Source organism: Thunnus albacares, chromosome 3 (assembly GCF_914725855.1).
Source record: "Thunnus albacares chromosome 3, fThuAlb1.1, whole genome shotgun sequence".
Lineage (NCBI taxonomy): Eukaryota > Metazoa > Chordata > Actinopteri > Scombriformes > Scombridae > Thunnus > Thunnus albacares.
In genome coordinates, this window is record NC_058108.1 from 28,294,707 (window position 1) to 28,318,235 (window position 23,529).

General features: G+C 40.3%; 1 protein-coding gene across 1 annotated transcript in view; it reads right to left on the bottom strand.

Annotated features, from left to right (window-relative positions):
• The window catches only part of grin2ab (glutamate receptor, ionotropic, N-methyl D-aspartate 2A, b), a 93,224-nt gene extending 84,073 nt beyond the window's left edge, over positions 1–9,151 (bottom strand). The window contains exons 1-2 of the mRNA XM_044347464.1: positions 8,360–9,151; positions 7,279–7,485 (exon numbers count right to left, since the gene is read on the bottom strand). Of these exons, the coding sequence (XP_044203399.1) occupies positions 7,279–7,485; positions 8,360–8,377 (225 nt within the window). The 5' untranslated portion in view covers positions 8,378–9,151. The remainder of the gene's footprint in view (positions 1–7,278; positions 7,486–8,359) is intronic.
• Between the last annotated feature and the right edge of the window lie 14,378 nt (positions 9,152–23,529).

The following is a 23,529-nucleotide window of genomic DNA, read 5'->3' on the forward strand; positions in this document are numbered from 1 at the left end:
AATAAGTGTCTGTATCTTTAAGGTAGGCAACTCGTCTTCAACAAAAATTGGTGCACCGAGGTGTGAATCAGACCGCACACTGTACTGATAGCTCCCAGCAATTTCAAATGAGGAACATTTTGATCTACCCTAGATCTTCATCAGGCATTATCAAAAAAAAAGAAAGAAAAGCACATCAAGGTGAGAGGATAAAATAATATATCACTGTGCACCACTTAAATTAAAGTTTGGGCTTTATAGTTGTACTACAAATGCTCTTACTACCTTACAGATTTGTCACCGTTTGATCTACAATTATATAATTACAGTAATAATCTTTTTCACATTGCACTTTTCAAATCCTAGTAACACAGCGCTTCACAAATGGATAAATACCACACACAGAAATCAACAGCAGAATCGATAAAAGCAGAGTCAGTGCTCCAGGAAGTCTCTTAGGTGCTGCGTTTGTACAAACTGGAAACAAGAGAGAGACCTTTGACTGAGGCAAAAACACTGAGTTACTAAGTGAGAAGAGATAAAAGCATGGATGACTTTCACAAAATCAATAATGGATAAAACTGCTCAAATTTGAAACATCTGAAAACATTTCTTTCTTCGAAGAAACAAGCTTATAAAAAGACGAAAATTTATATTTTATCATTTTTCGTCTAATGAACGTGTCTGTATCTCTGCATCTACCCGGAGGTATGCCCATGGGTATCCATCTATGTAGGTGGAAAACTCATTTGCATCAAAACATTTTATTTTAAACTACATTTGCATTAAGCACTAATGTCATTCTTTTCTATCACTGGCATGACAGTGACTGTGAGTGACAAGCTGACAGCAGACTCTGACACTGACATAAAAGAGCCACGGATGTATGGCAGCAAACCAAAGCTTGAAAGCCACAGTGTCGACAACCGTGGACATGCACCCTGGCTTGCTGAACAAAACGTTTTGGCCTAGCCCTTCATCTGGAGCCAAACAGAAATAATCGGTTAAAAACCACTTTATATACATTTTTAAACATCTAACAGAGCATCCTATAGCATAATTACATCAGTCAGTGATCAGGATATCATCTGTTTCAACTGTATTACCCATTAAGAGAAAATTATCAGCCCGACAAGTTGAAATGTCACCTAACTCTGTGCTACAGGAGAAGGAAGCAGCTCCTGTACAGCAGCATTGCACTGCTTCCCTTCACCTGGGACACACCATTGACAAATCCACCAGCTGCGCCTACCTCATTTGCATATTGAGATCCAATCACAGAATTGAGGTAATGAGAATACTTAGTAATTTAATACCAAATTTAGTTAGTGTCAGGCACAGGCTGGGCTTGGCGAGAATGAACTGGACCAGATGGAGGTTTGGCCAAAGATTGAGGCCTGTGCAGTAGTTTACGCTGAGTCTCTAAGCTGCTGAAAGCAGTCAAACATGGATATCAGCCCACTGAGGGTTGAAGAGTAAAGGCATAGCTCCAAAAAAAGGATTTTATTCATTTAAAAAATGAAAACGCTTTACGAGCAATTTGAAAATCACTTTAAAATCGTTTGGCTGCAGCAATGGACGAGGTTTATGGTGTTGAATTACACTCAATGCTTCATAAAGTCTCTGGATGCGATTCCAAAACCATGAATGTAAACCCCAAACCATGAGCAGAAATGTATTTTTGAGACATAATTTGTTAACAACAAATCTAAACTAATTTTACAATTAATTTGTAACAAAGTTTAAGATTAGTCTGTTTTATTTTATCTGCCTTCGTGGAGCACTTTGTAAAATGGGTTTTGAAAAGTGCTTTTTAAATGAAGATTGTTATTATCTAAGAAAATATGGTCAAGCAACTGTTATTGGCTAGTTACGTTAGCAAAGCACATGCCTCTCACTACAGCATTAAGTGTGCAGGTTAGCTGAACATTTAAGGAGCAGAAATAGTTTTTAACTGACACACAGAGAGTAGGAGTTTAATTTCAGCTAAAGTCAATTCACAGACGTTTCTGCTAGGCAACATTAAGCATGTCCTCACTGACAAACTGTTACTCTTGAATCTTTTCACAAACTTTATCCCATTATAATCTGTTTTTTTTTTTTTTTAAAGAAAACCTGTAATTGATTGAGTCACTGATTATATAACACTCTTTAATAAAAAAAATTAAAATGGCTGTATTAAAAAAAAATAATTGCCTTCAATATGAATTTGAGGAACTTTGATTGTCATGAGTAAAAATAATTTAGAGAAGATAATACAGCCATTTGACTTGCTCTGTAGCTGAGTGATGAAAGTCCTCATGGACTTAACATCACTGGCACAGTTAACACTGAGCACAATCTGCCAGACTTTCAGCTGCTGGCTGATCAAGAGAATTACAATCACTATTCTTTTTACACCCTCTTTTGCCAATAGAACGATGGTGCTAGTAGGATATTATTGTGAAGCTCCACAGCGCCATTGTTTAAAGAAAGCCCTGCTGTGCATGTGTTATCTCTTATAGAATAATGATGTCTGGTTCATTATAAAAATGTATTAACTGTCTCAGTGATGCATTGAGCTAATTGTGGCGTAACATATGTAATACATAAAATTGTGAAAGTGGAGGGCAGCCATCTTTCATGGAATCAGTAAGAGCTCCTCCACTTACAATGATCAGTGTTGGAAACAAAACAATGAAATATTACTCATACATTCATGTGACTGATCTGCTCTTTGTAACCATGGAAAACTGAATCAAATTGGATTTTTAAAAGCTAAAGAATGTCTTAACTAGGACAGTGTTATATCAGTCTGAACTGAAATCTGGTGTCTGTAAAAGCATAAATTTGGAATATGGATTTTGCATGTTAAATTGACCACGATAACATCGCCAGACTGGCCGCTCTTAGGCAGCCCCTAAGCCTCTTTCTGAGCTTGGACTAGTACTCAGACTGACAACGTGTAAAGGACATCATTTAAGGTAACAACTAAGCCTCCTATGAAGCTGGAAATATTCACACTCTCAAAGCCACATGTTGTGCTTAATACTAATCAAGCTAATTCAAAAGCACACTATTCAATGGACACAGTGGGGGGCTACAATCCAAAATGAAAGATCCACCATCTTGAAAGCCTTAAGCTTTGAACTGAAAAATGATTGCTGACATCAAAAGGAGAGCACATCTGTGTGCATCTTCCTCTTTTAACAATGACCACTGACTATCAATGTTGAGGTCTGATTATTTACTTTTAAAAAAAGGATCATAGAGGATTTAAATGTGCACTAATCAATATTTTCATATTAATAATGGATCAAATGAGTGTGTGTAATGTTAAGGGCGTTGCTCGTAGTGTTAGTAGTGTAATTAAAGGTTGTGCTCTCAGCTCTATGTAGCGTTTTAGCGTCTTCCAGCTCAATGGTTTTCAGCCCCTAAATTTACAATCCTAGTTTGAACATTTAGCAGCTAAAAACACAATTTCCTATTATTCTTCAATGTGTTATATTGTAAAATAAACCAATCTAATCTCGTAAAAACATCAATTCAAAGATCCTTATAAAAAAATACAAGTCTGAAAGGCCATTTGTTTGACCATCCAGCTGGTAATTCCATCTGAGACATTTTAGATGAGAGACTGTTTTGACGAATTTGTTGATTGAAATAGAAACATGAGATGCTGCTCTTAATTCAAACTCAAGATGTATAGGTAGCAATGTCTTAGTTACATCTCTATTTTGCTCCTCATGTCTCTAAATCCACCCCGAAACCACGTTTCAAGTAGGATCAAGATTATCCTGATTTTCAGCATCAAATCTTTCTGCCTTTGAGCCATGAATAACAAAGATAAAAGTTTTAAGATTGATTAAAGGTAGGATTTGATTTCCAAATCCTAGCCTGAGCGATGAGAATTAATATTTTTCAAGTTTGAAAAAACACATTTTCAGATTTATTTCAATTCAATAACTTAAATCCTGTCAGTAAAGTTTAGAAAAATTCAGCTGGAACTGGATAAGACTTATCTGGAATCTAGAGTGGATAAAAACTTTGACAGAATGATTAAAAATACACAGTTTCAAGTGTGTACTGGCAATAAGTATTTATCCCTTGTAAAGGTGAAGCCACTACCCAAGGCAGTGTTAACGATGCTGCAATGTGCAAACTGCAGGACCATAAGGCTGCTTCCACTACTCACTGTAATGCTTTATAGCACTATGATGCCGTTCCAGGGATTTCTTTATCGTAGTTATGAATGTGAAACCACAATGTTTTGATTGCTATGCCTGAATAGGGAGCTTCATTGTGGGTTGATGAACATCCACTTATTAATCTGAGTTTTAGTTTTCCCATAGGGTAAACGCATAGACAGAAGAATTTTCAATATTCAAAATAGTAAAACAAAAAAAAAACACTATATACTCGTGTCTTCAGGCAAATTTACAGATGTAGAACATCTTCATAAAACATGAGCTACTGCTAAAAATATCAGTCCCAAAACCTGTATTAGTCAAACCCCACTTAATATCACTATGGCTCACTAACTCATTAAATGAGACCACCAACTGTGTTTTGATTAAATGATTAAACAGTGCACGTTCGTAAGAGGCTTTTGGGTTATTAACTTGTGTCTGAGACTGCACTATCACACATCAATATACAGAAGATCAGCGGGGGTCAAATGAGTCATTATCATATGTCACTCAGTCCTTTTCACTGTTAATTGCTAGGAACAGGAACATGAAAACACTCATTTTCATCCTCTCAAGCATCATGTGAGCAGCGTTTGACCTGCGATTGTATGTGCAAAGACAGCAACTGTGAAGGCAGGGCATCAGTTTTTCACATTCTTCTTTCAGTTCCTGCTATTTAAAGTCAAATGTAACCAAATTTAGGTGGTGGAAGTTCTAATGCAACGCTGTTCAGGCACTATCATAGGTTTAATTGACTTTAAAGAAAACACTCATTCGGCAGCTGACAGCTAAAGGCCACGCCAGAGGCGCCAGTGGCTGCACGTGGTTGGGCTGTTAATGTTCCCAGAGAGAACCACGCCAAAAAAAATCTTTATTTTTGATATACACAGTTTGTCAACTTCAGTGGATGGTGAGCTCTAACCAAAAATACTGAGCAGATAAGGGGATTATTTGCTGTAGCTCTTATCGCAGGATATGTCAATATCCTTCAGGACAAATACAGCTACAGTGCAGGGCAGGAAGGTACACGTTGCACCCACAGGTTCTTTGGCTTTTCCCTCTTTTTTTAAGCATCTTTATAATTATTCTTCATAAGCTCTAGAAAGCAATCATGTGTGTGTACTAATACCTCAAATCCTCTATATGTTTACACAAAAAGGAAGAGGGAAAAAAAGGATATGAGGATTCTTAGTTTTATTCTATCCGTTGTGACCAAAATGCTCTAACTGAGCTAAACAAAACAACATATCACGTACGAGAAAATAACCTGAAAGATACCTCAGCAATATTCTTATGGCTCAGAAATTATGTGTTAAAATCAAACTAACAATTTTCAGGTAGAGATATTTGCTGATAAACTATTCTTTGAGACTATGCCACAGTCACTATACAATAATAATTGCCATACTTTTTGAATGACTTCAGTAAAACTAGTGTTTCAACAGAAGAACAAACCCTCTATGTATCTTTCATGAAAAGAAAGAGACTTCTGCATGGTTGCTCTCAGAACCTTTCCCCACTTGCAGGCATATGTAGATTTGGAGCTAATTTTGGGCTCTAGCTCTAAAAATGTCTTGCACACTATTAAAAACCAAAACACTGAAACCAGGATGACACAGAGCAGTCTCAATGCTCACCTTCTGCAGCCTTTTATCTGCAAGAAACCCTCCTGAATAATACCTTCCTTCAAAAATGTTTTTTGGAAAAAAATAATATTTAGCAGAACCATAAGAAAGAAAAATACCTTATGGATCTTTGTTAGCAGGTACAAGCACTTGATGTTTGTGTGTATATCTCTAGTTCCATTTAGGTGCCATAAAAATAATCTCAAGAGGGCCATCTCGTTAAAGGCGGCACAATAACATATTGAGAAGAGAACATTTAATGTGAGGGATTAAATAGCTTTAACTGCAGCGAAACAGGACAACACAATCTCACTTCAGACTACACGAACATGCGGCTTCGAGACAATGGGCTCTGAACTACTGTACCTGCTTTGCCAACAATAGAGATGGTTCAGTGAGCAGCTCAGTGAGATGCAGCTCGACACATAATTTCAACACTATGTCATGCAGCAGCCAAAATGGGACTCAGAATATGGTATGCATCGCATCACTGAGAATTTCTCATTTTTATGGATTTTTTTTCCTGTTTAGCTTCGTTTCAGAAGTCGGTTAATAGCGGACTGTGAAATGTGGGAAATACAAGGCCCAAGTGAGTAAGAAATGCTCTCTGGAGGGATAACAACAAAAAAGAAAGTGAACACAAAAGTCGGCCTACTATAAAATACTGTTGAGGGTTTTAAAGGTGTTATGACATCACACCCAGAATTCACTGCAGCTTTGCACAAGATATTTATATTAATGAAGATAGCAACTGCTCTCGACATTCACTGCTGCTCACTCTATTGCGTTTATGCCCTACAGAGTTGATCTCCTTTTGTGTCATCCCACTATTCAGGAAAATAGGCTACCGCTGAGCACATCGTCAGTCTCTCTCCACTGTTCTCTACAACACCACAATGAGTATGGTATGGCATGAATGATAATTTGCCCTAAATGATCATGTGAAATGCAAACAGAGACACACAATATTTAACATTACAAATGGGCTGCTTTACTTTGTCACCAGAAATGATTAGTCTGATGGAGAATTATGGGAATTAGGGCTATACTGTGTATCCTGTCATGTCAGACTCCTATACTAAGATATGCTAGACTCTTATAGTTACCCCCCATGCAACATCTGTGTGTGCCTATGTGTGTGTGTGTGTGTGTGTGTGTGTGTGTGTGTGTGTGTGTGTGTGTGTGTGTGTGTGTGTGTGAGATAGCTTCCATGTCCCTGAGAGGAGGAGAAGACACTTCGTGTGTCAGACTTGGCACGGGAAGCGGGAGGAAAACGGAAGAAAATGTGTTTCTACAACGTGACTGCATTCAAAGGCTGAAAACTGTAATTTGAGATATGAATTCATTACATGGCCTCTCATCAGCAGCCGGGGGATAATGTGATGCAACAGCGCCGCTTAGCGTCTCGCAGCGCTCCGTCTGAGCCGCTTTGACTGTGTTTTGCTTCCCCCCTCCACCCCCCCTCCACCCTCCAACTGATCGTCGCTGCCAGCCGCGGTCCTTACCTTCGGTGTCACAAAGCGTGGCTGCTGCAGGTTTGCGGTCGCGGGGGTTTTGCGCCTTCTTCTGCGGAGTCCGTGCGATGAATGTTGGGTGTTACTGCCGTGGTGCGAGGGCCCGTGCGGGCAGCCACCATCACCTGTCCGTTTACTGGCATTTTGGTTCCTTCTCAAAGCGTCAGTGAAACCAGAGGAAAAGTGTTCAAACTTGATCTGAAAAAACAAGAAAGAAAAAAAAGGTTATTTCTTATTGCATTGCAGCTCTCAAAAACGACTTGTTGAATTTGGACTCTGCCCTAATAAAAGGACGCGCTCCTTACAGGCTGGTGCCTATATGAGCTATAAACATTATTACCCAATGTCATTATAGTCCTCATGACTCATTAGTATTTTAACAGTTTGAATTACATCAAATAGCAGCTGATTCCGAGTGCCTGTGTGCCTGTGTGTGTGTGTGTGTGTGTGTGTGTGTGTGTGTGTGTGTGTATCTACGCGTGTGTGTAAGGCTATGGTTGTGTTGGTGTGTGTTGGTGCGCAACTGCGTGCGTGTGTGTGCGTTTCTTTTAGGGATGATGAGATACAGGGTTATTGGATGCAAAGCTTGCGTGACGAAAACACAAGTTAAATTCAAAGGTGTACGGTGAGAAAGAAAAAAAATAGTTCTCTCTTTCTGTGTGTGTGTGTGTGTATGTGTGTGTGTGTGTGTGTTGTCAGAGAGGCAGAGAGAGGGAGCGTTAAAAACAGCCTGTGGCTCCTTAGCGAATATTCCCCTCACGCTCCTCTCTCCGGTGCGGGGCTCCTCTATGTAGGGCATGCAGCAGGTTGTGTGTCGGGGGGTGGAGGGGGGGGGGGGGGACTCGGACGAACGAAGGAGCGAAGAGGAACACAAACCAAGCCACCCCACCACCCCTCCTCTGCTCCACTTTGAGAGGAGAGTGAGGAGTGTGCGGCAGATATTAAACCACTGAACCCCGACAACAATTGCTGCTCAATTTCCGCGTCAACCCCCCGAGAGGAGAGAGTTAGCTAGTTTTCAGCTAAGCGCCCCCCTCCCAAAAAAAAACCCATAATAATTAGGCTAACTCACCCCATTCCCGTGACACATCTCTCCAGGCGGCCAGGTGGAGATGACATTGCAGCCTGTTACTCCATTCGGGTGCCCTCGGCAGGAGTGGGAATCACATACGACTCTCCTCCGTTAAATGAATCCATCAATTTCTCCTCCATCCAAACCCCCCCAAAAAACACACACGGATAAATCCACCTGTCTGTCTCTGAAGACCTCCCCCGTCCACCACCACCACCACAACCACCTCTCTCCCAGCAGATAGGTATTCCTCTCGGTTAAGATGTTAAACCGTCCATTCAGCGGAGGAGACGAACTGGAGGGGGGAGAAAAAAAAGAGGAAGGGGAGGTTTAAAAAAAAAAAATTAAAAAAAAAAAGAGCCGTTGACGTGCGGGGATCAGTTAAGACTCTAGAATCCAAAATAACCGTTGGTTTGGAATCTCCAACGGCAGCCCCGCGCGTTCCGCAGTGAGGGCTCGTGGTCAGGTCCGCGCGCCTCCACCTCCTCCTCCTCCTCCACTGCTGTCCTCCTCCTCCTCGCGCCGCTCGCGGATTCTTGGAGACTGAAGGGGGGGATTCCGTCACAAATAACATCAAAACACACACACACACTCTCTCTCTCTCTTCCTCTCTCTCTCTTTTCTCACTCACCCTCTCACTCTGCGTCTCCCTCACGCGCTCTCCAAACGAGCACCGCGCGCTCCAAAAGCCACCCCCCTAAACAATTGGGAACAAGTTTAAACGGGTCGAGTTATATTTGTAGCTTTCTACGCTGCACGGCAGAGGTGATGCTCCGGCAGTCGACCGAGCGCCCGGGCGGATAAGAAATAAGGAAAATATTCTCCGGCAGGCTCTTTACCCCACAGCCCGCCCGCCCGCCCACGCTTCGCTGGCTGAAGGTACTTACACATCAGCCTAGTTAATTAAACATATGGGCACCGGGACTGAATGAGAGAAGGATGGTGTGGTGGATGGGAGGGGGGGCGGGGGGGTTAGTGGTGAGAGACTGGAGTGACTTCATCTTCCCATTATAAAATATCAAGAAGATGTGGCGAGTTGAGAAGGGCGCGCGCTAGGGTAATATCGCCATGTCTATCCCCCTCTCCCTCCCTCCAGCCTCCAAAAGAAGCGACTCCAACTTCACAGTTCGTTAAACTGATGGCCTATATCTCTTCCTTCCTTCCTTGTCTGTCTCTGTCGGGTTTTTCTGCCTCTCTGTGTGTCGCTTTTCCTGTTTTGTTTTGGTTTTCTCTTCTTCTTCTTCTCCAAAAAATGAAGATGCGAGAGCGGTATGGTGCACCATCATCTGTCGTTTGGCATCACCTGGTGCCACCTTGCCAAACGAAGCCGAGCGCGCGCGTGTTTGTGCAAACCTCTCTCTCTCTCTCTCTCTCTCTCTCTCTCTCTCTCTCTCTCTCTCTCTCTCTCTCTTTTAGTGTGTGTGTGTGTGTGTGTGTGTGTGTGTGTGTGTGTGTGTGTGTGTGTGTGTGTGTGTGTGCACGCGCGCGCTGTGTGACGACTGTCTCGGCGTCAAACTCTTCTTCTCGCCGCGTCGTGCCTCCGCTTCTCAGAGCAGTCACTGCGCACACATAAAACATTTCATTATCCGCTGATCCTGTTGTTGTAGACCGGTCTTGTGGTCCCCGTGCAGACACCTCTCATCCCCCCCCCAAAAAATGAAGATACCGATCCCTTTTCAAAAAAAAAAAAAAAAAGATTGCACCGAACAGATGATGTGTCATGTTTCCCTCGTCAGCGCCAGAGTTTGTGAAAAGCCACGGGTGAGATAAGGGAAAATAGAGGCGACGCTTGTGAATTACACAGCCTCAATTAAACATAATTAGCAGATCAAAACTGCAGCACAGGGGGTCCTTGGGGAGCGCTGACAAAACTCCCCCCACCGCCCCCCCCCCTCCATCCCTCTCTCTTTGCATCTCCCTCTGAGTGTTGCCTTGGAGTCCCATTGCAGACAGATGGTGTAGATCCTGCATGGGGTCATGTTAGCAGGCCTGGGCTCTACTAGGTCTGGCTGTCATCATAAGCTGAGTTACACTTTGAGGGCAAAAAAAAAAAAAAAAAAAAAAAAAAGCTCAGTGTTAGCAGACCAGAGGGCTTATTATTAAAGAACACTTCACTACTCTCCTCTTCCTCCTCCTCCTCCTCCTCCTCCTCCTCCTCCATCCCTAGAATAAAAATCTCCACCTGTTGAGGTCCTCTATCCTCCTCCGTCAGAGCCAGAGCCTCCGAGGCTTGGAATAAAAGAAATAGACAATTGCATAACGTGGACATAAAAGAGAGGGAGAAAGACTGCACGATGAGTGGATGATGGTCTACTTTTCTTTTGAGAAAAAAAAAAAAATCCCGGGGTTCCAAATATAATAGCTCCGCTGCTTTCTTTCATACCATCCTACCCACCACCATCTCCTCCTGTTACTCACCCATTAGAGGCGTCCTGTTGGGACCGGCCAGACCCAGGACACCCCCTTGGGAAACTGTTGATGCTGTGCAACGCCATTAACGATGGCTTTCATTTTTGGTCTGTTAACCAAAAAATTAGCCCCAATGGAGCATGGCTAAAGCGTGTGTTATATTCTATATTTAGACATTAAGCTGTTGCCAAGGAAATAAAATCATACATTCTTCTGAGGCCCCCATAGATATGTTTTCAAAAGCTGTCCTTTTCCTTAAGTATAATCTCATTCAAGGGTATGCATGCCTGCAGACCTCCCCATAGACATTTCTGGGATGTGACCTTTTTCAGGACTATGTGTGCACATAGACTTGAGGACATATATCTCTCTCTCTCTCATTTAGTATTCATTTATCTGGTACACACCAGCACAACACTTGGACAGTATGGTGAGTCATCTCTTCCCAGTCTGCGGACAGTTGTAGGTACAGTAGCCTATTTAGGCAGCAGGAGAAGAGTCCACAGTGTTGCGTCCCTGTTATTAAAACTGATTTATAACCGCTGGGCTCAGTCATCATGCATCTTTCATGGGGCCAACAGCACATTGAACAGAAGTTACCCGGGCATGTCGTGCTTCAGAGATGACGCCTGGACACACTCACACATGCAGACGCTCAGCTCAGGTTCAAATCTGGCTCCCAGCATCCAAACACCCCAGTGAGCCAGCTGCCTTTACTTCTTCATTTCTGCCATCTGATTAAATTTCACAAGGCTGTTACTAATTGCTCGTACCAGTGTGTGATTATGAAATATTTGAAAGACAAGGGAGACCCATTATCACTGTGTAGTGCGTCAACAGTGTGCTAACTATTTTGTTATAACTCCCTATAATTACTGAAGATAAAAACTCATTCTGCTAATGTTGTTTGGCTAATAATCAAAGCCCAGTAGTCCAATAGTGCTGGAATAAACCAAAGGAAACGAAAAGGAGTCCAATTAAAGCAGTCCCAACTATGAAACCAGCAGGCAGGCACGCAAACAGACTGATAAATAAATAAATAAATGAATAAATAAATAGATAAATAAGTTACAAGGAAGAGAAAATGATTACACAAGGCCTCTGACAAAAAAAAAAATGATGTGGGCAATTTTTTTGTATCCATGGTAACTGACTTCATCAGAGTGTCACCACTTTTATTATGGCAGAGGCACAACCCGGTTACATATGGTCTGTGTTTTGGGAGCTGTCCCGGACTATACAAGTGCCCCATTCATAAAGAACCGGTCACACTAACTGCTACAAGATGCCGGCCACTCATTCACAGACGGATGTACACCGGCCCCACTGATCACACCCACCCAGCACACGAAGCCCTGCTGTAGCCAGCTCACTGCTGATGCAACTAATATAGAAATCTTTTAAAGCTGAGGATTAGCCGCATAGCCAACTGAAACTCAGTCTATAAAAGCCTGTAACTGACAACTTTGCTTAAAAATCTTTTTAGTAAAAGACATTGTTTCCATGACAACAAGACCTGATAGCACAGTTGTATGTTGTATTTTCACAATCAATTTGTATGTTGTTGTTGTTTTTTTTAGCATAGCACTGTGGATTTGATGCTTTTAAGTGTTTAATTCAAAAGCATCCAGTCACAGTCTAACACATGATACCTGCTGCCATACAGTCGTTTCAGTAGCAACACCGACTTGCCCAGTTTTTATAATACATGGGCAACTTCATGCCAGCACACACCAGGGCTTATCTGACAATCATGGAGACTTTGATTGACAAGCAAACACAATAGAAATCCACAAGAGCATGATTCACTTGTTATGTTTCTATGCAACTGGAAGTAAGCTGGTTGGTAAAGTAAGTAGGTGGGCTGCGTTCAGCCTAATGACTGTGTGATGAGCTCAGAGGAGAGGCAAGCCTACAAGACAAAATTTCTGTCTTTTATACAATGATCTTTTTTTTTTCTTTTTTTTTTCTCAGACTGAGGCACTGCCATAGCAAATACATTGCGTTGTAGCTACAGTACATGTCTTTATATAGACTCAGGAAATGAATCACTCCGTCAATAAATGGCAACAAAATAAACAGAAATGTATTCAAGGCTCTCTATCTGGAACAGAACGGTGTGATAGCTGGCATTTACCAAGTTATAGATATTCTCTCTCTCTCTCTCTCTCTCTAGTCTGTCTTTTTACTTTGTCTCCCTCCCTCTCTTGCGTTATCCACCCTCTCTCGCTCTCTCGCCCACAGAGAGTGGGTGACCTGGAATGAGCTCTCCTACAGACGAGAGTTGCTTCCTACAACCAGACAGGGGCAGTGTGTGTAGTGCTTGGATCACAGGAAAGGTTTAGGCTGATTCTCGAGGGGTCTTTCTAGGCGGTACCATCAACCCCATTCAAATTTATAGGCATCTTTGAAAACCACTCATGTAAAAAAATGATGGGTGATTACTTCCTGTCACAGTGCTGATCACAGTGAAAAGTTCATGAGTGCAGCAGCCAAATCAATTAGGTGGAAGTGATGCACTGCGGTGTCTTTTTCACTCGGCCACATCAGCAATTATACTTAGTCTGAAAAGGTCACTCGATAAATTAATAATTAATTGCAAGTAAGGATTTAGAAAGTTTTGAAGCTTTAGTGAGACCTGTCCTCATGAAAATCATCTGTCCTCATTTTCACAACAAAAACCAGAACCATTCTCAGGTGAAATAGGTGAACAAAATATGCATAAATATGAAAATCTCCTCATTAATTTGGAACAAAAATGTGTCTTTTTTTTGATAAAGTAAGTGTACTTTAAGTTAATCAGCACAGGTGAGTTTAAGGATTTGAATAATTCATATCTTGAATAAAGTTAGAGCTGAATAAAATAATATATATTACAACTGAACCTTTTAACTTGACTTTCCAAATTCATACAACTTCCATGGAAAATGTCCATCCATGCAAAGGGCTCAGCTTGGGGAGGTTAGCATAAAATAAAAGAGAAGCGTATACAGAAGCGTGAAAAGACAGTGGCAGCTGTTCCCACTCATATTAAAGGAATAGTGTGACAATTTTTGGAATTACATTTATTAGCTCTCATAATTTGAAAGTTAGATGCGAAGTTTGATCCCATTCTTGTATCTGTCCATTAAATATGAGACTAAAGCCGGAAATTGATTAGCTTAGCTTAGCTTAGCACACAGACTGAAAAAAAGGGAGAAACAGCTAGACTAACTTTGTCCAAAAATAATAAAATCCACCTACAAGCATCTCTAAAGCACACTCATTAAATTATTATATCTCGTTTGTTAAATCTGCACAAAAATTGAAGTACAAAAAATGACATTAGTGCCTTTTGATGTGCTGGTAGGAAGGTTTACATTTGGACAGAACCAGGCTAGCTGTTTCCCCTGTCTTACAGCCTTTGTGCAAGGCTAAGCTAACCAGCAGCTGCTGATACTGTAGGTTCATACTGACTGTACACACATGAGAGCAAATAAGCATATTTCTTAAAATGTCAAACTATTCCTGTAACTCTCAAAAACTAACCTGCAGGTTTAATGAAGACTTGACTCCAATTTAGGCATCCAAGCATGCACAATCACTACAGTGAGATGGAGGTCACAGTCTAACTCTCTACTGCTGCAGCGTGAGGCATTAGGATTGCACACATAGATATGCAGAGAGGACACCGACTCCTCGATATGACCCACCTCGAGTAGCAACCTAGAAAACACACACACGAGTAGCTATGCAGAAATAATGTCCTCCAGTTGATCTGAGAGAGCACTCTTTTAGACTGTGTTGGTTAATTTGCACTTGAAGCACCAGGGCACACTCTGGTTACCAGAGTCTGGTACCCAATTTGACAGCTTGGAAATTCCCAGCACTACAGGGACTCCCATTTGTATGCTCACAGTGTTAAATTTGTGGGGTTCTCAGGTTGTATGTTAGGTACTTTGGTGCTGTGGTCGAGGAGTTGGTGCAATAGAGCGTTTCCATGTTGGAGGCAGTAGTCAAATCAAACCAATTGACAGTCTGTACAGAACAATTTAAACCAGCTCATCTTGAGGCTGTAACTTTTTATGGCCTCTCTATTATCAGGGTAGCAAGACGGGGCATTAAACACCTTACAACCAATAACAACATCCTGACTGAGATTGAAGCATTATTCACTCTCAGATTAACTGAGATCTCCTGATAGAAGGACAAACTCTATGACCGCTAAATACAACATTTCCTGAAAATATTTAAGGGTTTTTGCATAAAGTATTAGGAGTTCAAGTTGGAAGCACCTACATGAGAGCTGAGTTGTGTTTATTCATCAGTGTTGGTAAAGTGTCGGTGAGGCTGCAACACAAAAGGTCAACACCAGTGAGATAAAATTGGGAATGAGCGAACCTGCAAATATTTACTGCTGAACTCTGACAATTTCAGTGATGTATTTTTAGGTGCCCCTTGAGCTCCTAAAATCCACAAGCACACTTGTTTCACTTGTTTTCCATTAACATGAACAACTCAGAAACTGAAAAAAAAACATGCAGCAATTTCTATCAAGAGACTAGTTAACAAATTTTGTGTTGTTGATTAAAGATAGATTAGATCTTCACATTAACTCTATCTGGAGATTATAATGCCCAATTGCGGATATGAATCCAATAATCAGCCAAAACATAAGCTCCCAGCTTGGCCATGATCAGCCAACTGCTAAATGAGTCTTTATCCTGGTGCTGGTAGTGGAAGTTGTTGCTGTTATGCATAAGCATATTGGGTTAATGAAGAGAGAGATGATCAGTTATTGGCTCCTATGTGGGCAAGAAAAAGTTATTTGTTTGGATGATGTGAACCAGAGGGACAAGCCTCTTGCATTTTTTAAAAAAAATACTGGAGGGAATAATTATTAAAAGAAAGAATTGAGAATTAAGCATTCTTATTGATTGAACTTGATGCAAAAAAGACTCTTTTTTTTCTTGCTAAGACTGCTGAAGCTTCATATTAGCCTCAGCTGAACTTTAGATTGCACAGAGCGACAACTGTGGATTTTTCTTCCAATTCATAGGGCGACATTGCTTTTCAGAGGTTGAATTCTTTTGAGCCAGTTTGAACAGGAGAAACAATCACTGCAAACACAAACTCTTTCAATGTTCTTTTGGGTATGTGAGTATTGTTTTAAGACACACCTGAAAAAATGTGAACCTATCTTTTAAGTTCATTTCAGTTAAGAAATGTTGATTTGACAATTTAATTTAATAAAAATTTATGATTTAATAAAGTAATGAATACTATAAATCAACTGATAACTAAAAGTGTTTTTTTTGAAAACGTAAAATTCTTCATTCATTTATTTATTATTAGATTTTTTTTTATCCATTAATGTCTGCATTTATGATTTTTTTGAATTAAATAATTATTTATTTGTCATTTAATTTAGTAGTCAAGAAATCACTTGATATGTTCAAATGGGAGCTCGAACTGAATGTGTGTGTGTGTGTGTGTGTGTGTGTGTGTTTGTGCACTTGTATCTTTTAGCCCAAGTCCCTATTTGGTCATTTTGTAATCTGATGCAGGCTGTTTTTTGGGCCATTTTTCTCCTGAATGGGAAACTCCAGCTCTGCAAGGATATTGTCCATCTGCTACATCTCCTAAAGGACCACTACAGGAGAGAGCGGGTGGTTAAATTATGCAGTCTTACACACACAAACACACACACACACACACACACACACACACACACACACACACACACATTTGTAAGGTGACGCTGTAGCATTTTCTTGGCACATATGGTCTGGTCAATGTGATCAGTGAAGGCCGCATTAACATGGTTGCAGCGGGACTATTTGTCTCTCATGGAAAGCTACATGTTTTCCACCTGCTGCGTAATCTTCTGTGACACTTTGTCGTCCGATGCTGACTGACCAATATTATCCTCGTTACACCACACCCATGAGAACGGCACAAACAGGCTGTTATAGACTGTCACGTTATTAGTGTCATAATGACTCCAATATTGTAGACAATGATGTCAGTTGGGGGATTTAACAGGTTATGATTGATAGCAGTGAAAAATGAAAACTAAATGAAAAACTGTGTGTGTGTCTCTGCATGTACAGGACTATGTGTGGGTGAGTAAACTTGACTTGATGTCCATTTTCCTAACATAAGGGCAGCATTTTTCAGATCTTAAACAGTGTTTTTTTAAAATATGGAATACCACATCCACTGCTGGTAAACTCTGTTAAACATGATGACAAACACATAGAGTATGAGCAGCAATTAAGTATTTAGTTTGCTTGAATTCACATGTGACACAGCAACATTTTGCAGAAATGTGTGTGCATGCATGTGTGTGTGTGTGAGAGAGAGAGAGAGAGAGAGAGCGAGATGAGTGAACAAGTGAATGTGTCATACCTGAATGAGGTGAACTCACTCCAGCTGTTTCTTGACTTATCTCTGACTTTCTCCCGTTGCTCCCCGCTCCCTGAAAGTGAAGTGAAAACAGCTTTTGCAAAATGTTTATGTTAATCAATCATGTTCCAGTGGTGTTTGCATATGCATGTGGTATGTAAAACTTTGATAATAAATGTGGTTCTCCTCTGTATCCTGACTATGACTGTCTGCCTGTGGCAACAACACTCCGAGGCGTAGGTGGGCTGACCATCATGAGTGGACGACTGGGACTTGAGGGCCAGCAGTGAGACGAGAGAGACCCATGCCTTCCCCGTATAGAGCGAGTGTGGGATGTGGGGATGTGGGGGTGGGGGTATTAAGTGCATCAGTGATCAGTGTTTCTCCCTTTTCAATATTGTTTAGATGCTGTACACAGAAAATAACATATAACCGATAAACATGAAAAACAGTGAACCTTGAAATTGCAAGAAGGAATATCAAGAGGAAAAAAGGGCATTTCAAGCACACAACAATTGCAACTAATCAATGGATTTAACACGAGTGCAACAGGTGTCAATTGTGTCTGACTGCAACAGAATTAAGTGCAGTCAAGTGTTGCCTTGAGGTAACACACTTACAAACTGGTAAATACTGATAAGAATGTCAAAATTTTATCTTAATCTGATTAATTATCCTGTTTATCTGTGTACTAATCTCAGTATATTTGCACTGAGAGTTTATATAACCTCAGTATAAACTATATGTCTCTTCAGTAACCAATAATTTTCCAGATTGTCTCTTGTAGCCTTGTTTTCTGTATCTACCTTCTCGCCTGCGAGTAACGTTGACCTTAGTTAATTTTTGGACTTTTGGCTGCTTGCCTGATACCCTCTAGTCTTTCTTGCCTCCGCTGACTGCCTACCTGTTGTTGAACTGAAGTATATCCTGTTTTTTGGACTAGTAAAGCCTGCTTTTGTACTACTACTCCTACCTGCTGAGGCTGCTTGTGGGTCTCACTCCACTGTTACAGTGATACCTAAATCTTAAGGTTTAGGGGGCAGAGTAATGCTGTAAAGTGGTTTAGTCTAAGAATGTACTGTATATTGATTTTCTTCCATCCTCTGCAGTGATTTTAGACACTGCCATTCCTCTTCCATCCTGACCACCAGTTGCCCTCACTGTCTTCCCGCCTTTGCCTGTCAACCTATCCTCCACCTGTCTGCAAACCTGAATATCATTAGCCCCACACTACCTGCCCAGTAGTTTTCCACATCGTCTTTTGCAGCTTTGTTTCCTGTATCTCTACCCGCTTGCCTGTTTTAGTGACTCTGACCACAGTTAGTTTTTGGTCTTATTGGCTGCCTGCCTGATCCCTTCTGGTTTTGTTTGCCTCCGCTGACTGCCTACCTGTTGTTGATGTTATTCTGCCTTTTGACAAGTAAAGCCTGCTGATAACCCTAAAGTTTGAGGCTCAGAAATTCAGATGTTTAGGGGGGCAGAGATCATAGAACACCATGACAACACGGAGGGAGTAAAGAAGTTGAGTCTTAGAATGTACTGTATAATGATTTTCACCCAGTCATCCATCATTGTGTCTGGGTCTGGTTTGTGGTGAAGAACAGGCCAGCGGTCTGTCTCCCCTGCCAGATCCTCCACTTCCTCCTGGGGATTGATTTTCAATCTTTATTTAACCTTTAGTTGTCACAGACTGCCTATAGGCCTGTAGGATATAGGCTACGGTATCGTTTGACAAATAAATTATTTAAGTTAATATAACATGCATGACATCATAAAACAAATTCAGGTATAGGATACGCTTCTGTTTAAGGTATTTTTCCAACCAAAATTGTTTGGGCTGCGTGTGGTATTTACAGCCTCTACACAGTGAAATAGAAGCTTATAAAGACCACTGGAGGATAGTGTTATATCCTTCCTGTTTTACTGCAGGCTGTTAAGGTTAATTCAAGATAATCCAAACTCATCCAAATGTTAAATTTCACATCACCCGTTATTGAAATGTCAAGTTTAACCATTTCGTTTTTAGTAGATTGTAGATTGTAGATGATCTTTGTAGACAGTACGGAAATACTTTATTTCTGTGTTTCCACAGTGTAAGTGGCAAAATGTGTGGGGCTACTGCAGGTCTGTTGAAGTCAGCCCTTCCGAATATAAATTTGTAGAACCTGCCTGCTCACAACACATCAGTATGCAGAGAGCAAGAGACAGTTGTGCATCTTACACATAATGTATAATAAGAGTAAATGTCTCAAATTGCTACAACATTAGTCAAACAACAAAGTCCGAGGCCACAGGTGTCCCCTCTGCTGCCTATCTTCCTTTTTGCTTTGTGTCTAAATTGGAAAATATCCACTATGGTTGGACTGCCTTCTTTGCTCTATTTAAAAAGATCTTAAATTGTAATTTGGCTTCATCTAACAGGCTTATGAGATGCATTAGCTTTCATATAAATTACATTTCTGTTCTAAATTGCCAAGACAGGTGTTATCTCTGCGCCACAGCATCATCCCAACATGAAAGCATGATCTCAGAACCAAGTGGTTCTTGATGATCAAATAATCACCTGCTGTGCAGAAAACATGATAATTTCATCTCTGTGGCCCCTTTTCTCTCGTATACTTGGGAGTGGGGTAGACCTAAAGCTGCACTAAGCAAAATCCTCAGAGCTGTTGTGTTTTCAAAACACCCAGAGGAAAGAAATATTAAATTCTTTAAGCTGTGTGACAGAGTGATTATGTTGCCTTACTGTCAAAAATTTAACAGCTATCTAAAGAAATACTTTCACATTAGATCAGGTCTAATGAATATTTTGAATGTGAATAAATACCACAGAAATTTTATAAATGAAAGCCCATTTCTGAAACCTAGAGAGAAGACAAGTATTGCCACTTTGTATTACTTACATTTTTAACTGTACCTGAATGGTTAGAACTTATTCATTCCTAATAAGTGTTTTAATATAGTCAGTGCTATTTTAGTACTTTTATCCAGATCATGGTGACTTTGTGAATCTGTTGATGGGAGGTTGCCGATCAGTAAAAAAAAAAGCCACATTGACATATAACATGAATGTTGCTGTGAAGCTGCTGGATATCCCTTTCAGTTTCCCGCCCTCCCCATCTGAACGCAAGTTTCTCATGCTCAAGGTCAAGACAAAGATATTCTTAATTTAATTCATTCCCAGGAGCCAACAGAATTTTAATGAACTACTAGTGTGGAATAGATAGACCTTGCATCATCGTTTTAAAATATATTTCGTATCAGCTGATGATAGTCAACCTTATACACTTTCTGCTCATCTTTTATTTTTCTTTATGTATGATCATTTGGTGATAGAAATTACCCACAAAAAAACAAAAACTTAATTTGTAAGAAGCATATATAGATTATAGATTAGATTATAGATTATATATAGAAATTGACAGGAAAAACAGTGAGAGAGAGGAGTATGACATATGTATGACAACAAAGGTCTGCAGCAGGACTTAAACAAGGGACATTGTGGTTACACAGCATATATCTTAATACTTTTAATATTATTTATAATTTTTCCACATAGTAAAATTCTTACGGCTTACAGTTTGAATATCTTATTAAATGGTTGCAGGTGAATTGTTCTGTGATTTCTGCTTTCCAAGGACTCACAACAGAAGCACAATAACAAAAACATGTTTTATTTTATTACATTTAAAAAACTTTTCGTGAAGCCAAATTGTCTCATTATTAGGTAACTCTCTATCTGATGAAGAGGGACTTCTGTACGCTGATAAAGAGTCAATTTGAGCAAGAAACATACCTTTACAGTTTTGTGAGACCTTGGGTAGCAGAAATCACAACACAATGTTTGGACTCAGTGCTTAGACAAAAAAGTTCACACTGATTACAGATGAATTGTACCAATATCTGTGACAAAATTAGATCCAAGGATTTTGGCACACTAAAACACAACTTTAATCAGAGTGAGAAACATATATTTTATTTTTATTTATATGAAATATATACATATATTTCAACATTATTTTAGTGAATATTACTATATGAGCTAAATACTTACACCTACAGTGTATATGCTAATTACCTCATGTGTATAGGTTGTGTATGTGTCATTTATATTTTGTGCTGTCCACTGAACAGCCAAATCATATTTTATACAACTTACTTATGATTTATAAGTGCAAATTAAGAGTCACATGCTTTATGTTTCATATATCATAGAACTCTATATGTATTGTACTGTATTTGACCTGTATGTTATTTACAAAGTATGATATAGTGCAAGTTTGTGGTACTAGACTTGCATTGAAAAGTATGATAATATTTCCTTGGGTCACCAGGGAACAATGAGTGTCTTTCTTCATCTATTCATCCAAATATAAAAATGTGTACTGAATTGGTTGTCTCATGTTTAGAATAATGTCCTATGTTGCTCTTTACAGCACTTAGAGAATTTGTGTGTCTTTCCTTGATGCAAAGATTTAACATTTCTGTCCCCGAACCTCCGATAATCATTATGCAAGTCCATAATTACAATCACTTGCTATACATTCCTATGATATTCTATCTAATTTCCCACAAATACAGCTTCTTATCCTCTTTAAGACTATTTGTCAGTGTCAACTAGCCCTTACCCCCTCACACACACACCCACTCCATCCATCTTGGAGTGGGTGTGTGAGTGGGTGTGCTGACTGCTGGCTGTGGGACACTGTAGATTCTGCAGCACTGGGTCCATGTATGTAGCTAAGCGGATCTGCTTAGATAATCTAAAAGAAAAGAAAAGAAGCATTTTTCTGAGTGGCAGAGACAAATTCCCTACAGTTTGGAGTGGAACAGCAGTCAGGTGGTTCCCTCAACAGGCAGGAGTTCAACATGTGACTCAAGGATACTTCAGCAACAGCAGGGATTATTTAAAACTGATAGACACACAGCAGGGCCCTTGCGACTCCAGCAGCCTCGCAATCCTCCACTATCCGGCCTAACCAGGTGGAGCGTCTATTAAATGGATGTGGATGGATGTAACCTGCTGCTTTTCTGTCTTTTGAACATCCAATTTCTCTATCTATCTGTCTATCTGTCTATCTATCTATCTATCTATCTATCTATCTATCTATCTATCTACTGTATGTGTCTTTTTCTTTTTGCTCTCTAACGCACACACAAACACACACACACACACACACACATGCACAGGTCTGTCTGTCCCACTGGGAGCCTTCTACAGTCACCCTCTGACCTGCTGCAGAGACCGGGTGTCTCGGAGCAGCTGTTCCAGCTCAGGACTCAGCTGAGTCCTTATAGAGAAAAACTAATGTAGGTAATCTGCACACCAATTTATCACCTGCTGTCCGACCAGCAGAGTCTGGTCATGGGATACCTCACAACTGCATCAATTTCAGACTCAGAAGTAATAAGCCAGGGCTACTTTTTCTGTAATTTCCAACTGTTAATTATAAATTTTAGCCTTCTTACATTTAAACTCTTCATTTCAATTATCTCATGATACATCTCCTCCGATATTTTTCTTTTCAAATAACTAGTCTAAAGTCTATCTTGACACCTGCTGCAACATTTTTCCTGCAAAAACATCACAGACTTCCCGAAACAGGGTTTTGCTCTATACTGTATGTTATTCCAGAAAAGCAGCTTGTACCTGCAGGGTGATGCCATTACTTTCCTTGAATGATTCACATGGCCCGGAGCTGGACAGGGGTCCAAGCACATGTCAAGCATTATAGATATTTACTGTTTCAGGGCCCTGAGCGAGCTGTTGTCAGGGGGCCACAATTTGTAGCAGCGACTCCTGGTTGTACCCCTTCAAAATAATCCAGATAATGCTGGCCGGCTTCAAGGGGGAACAAAATAGCACTGATGCCAAACAGTGTTACTACCTTTTAGCTCTGTAAAATTAAAACAGGCACAAACACACACATACACTCAGTAGAGTGGTGCCCTCGACTATAATTCATCTAATCCAGTGGTTCACAGCCTTTTTTGGCTTGTTACCCTTTTAAATAAAGCACTTTGTGAGTCCTTGTCACAGGTTGCACAAGTCGAACAGTCATGAAAAATTCAGATTAAATTAAAAGTGGTGTATTTTACTTCATTTCATTTGGATAGCTTTTAGAGTCCTGAATACATAAAATCATTCAGTAATTCACAAGGGAAAAGCAACAATAAGAGAATTAAGCACGACTCTCTGTAGCAGAAACATGTTTTTTCTGCTTTCTGAATCTGACCATCATCTCATGACCTCGCAGATTTATTCCCCAAATTGGGAACCAATGATCTAATCAATCACATAGTGTGACTAATTTAATTGCACATCAGCAGTTGTATTACCAAGGGCATTGTTTAAGAAGCCTAATATGCTGCTC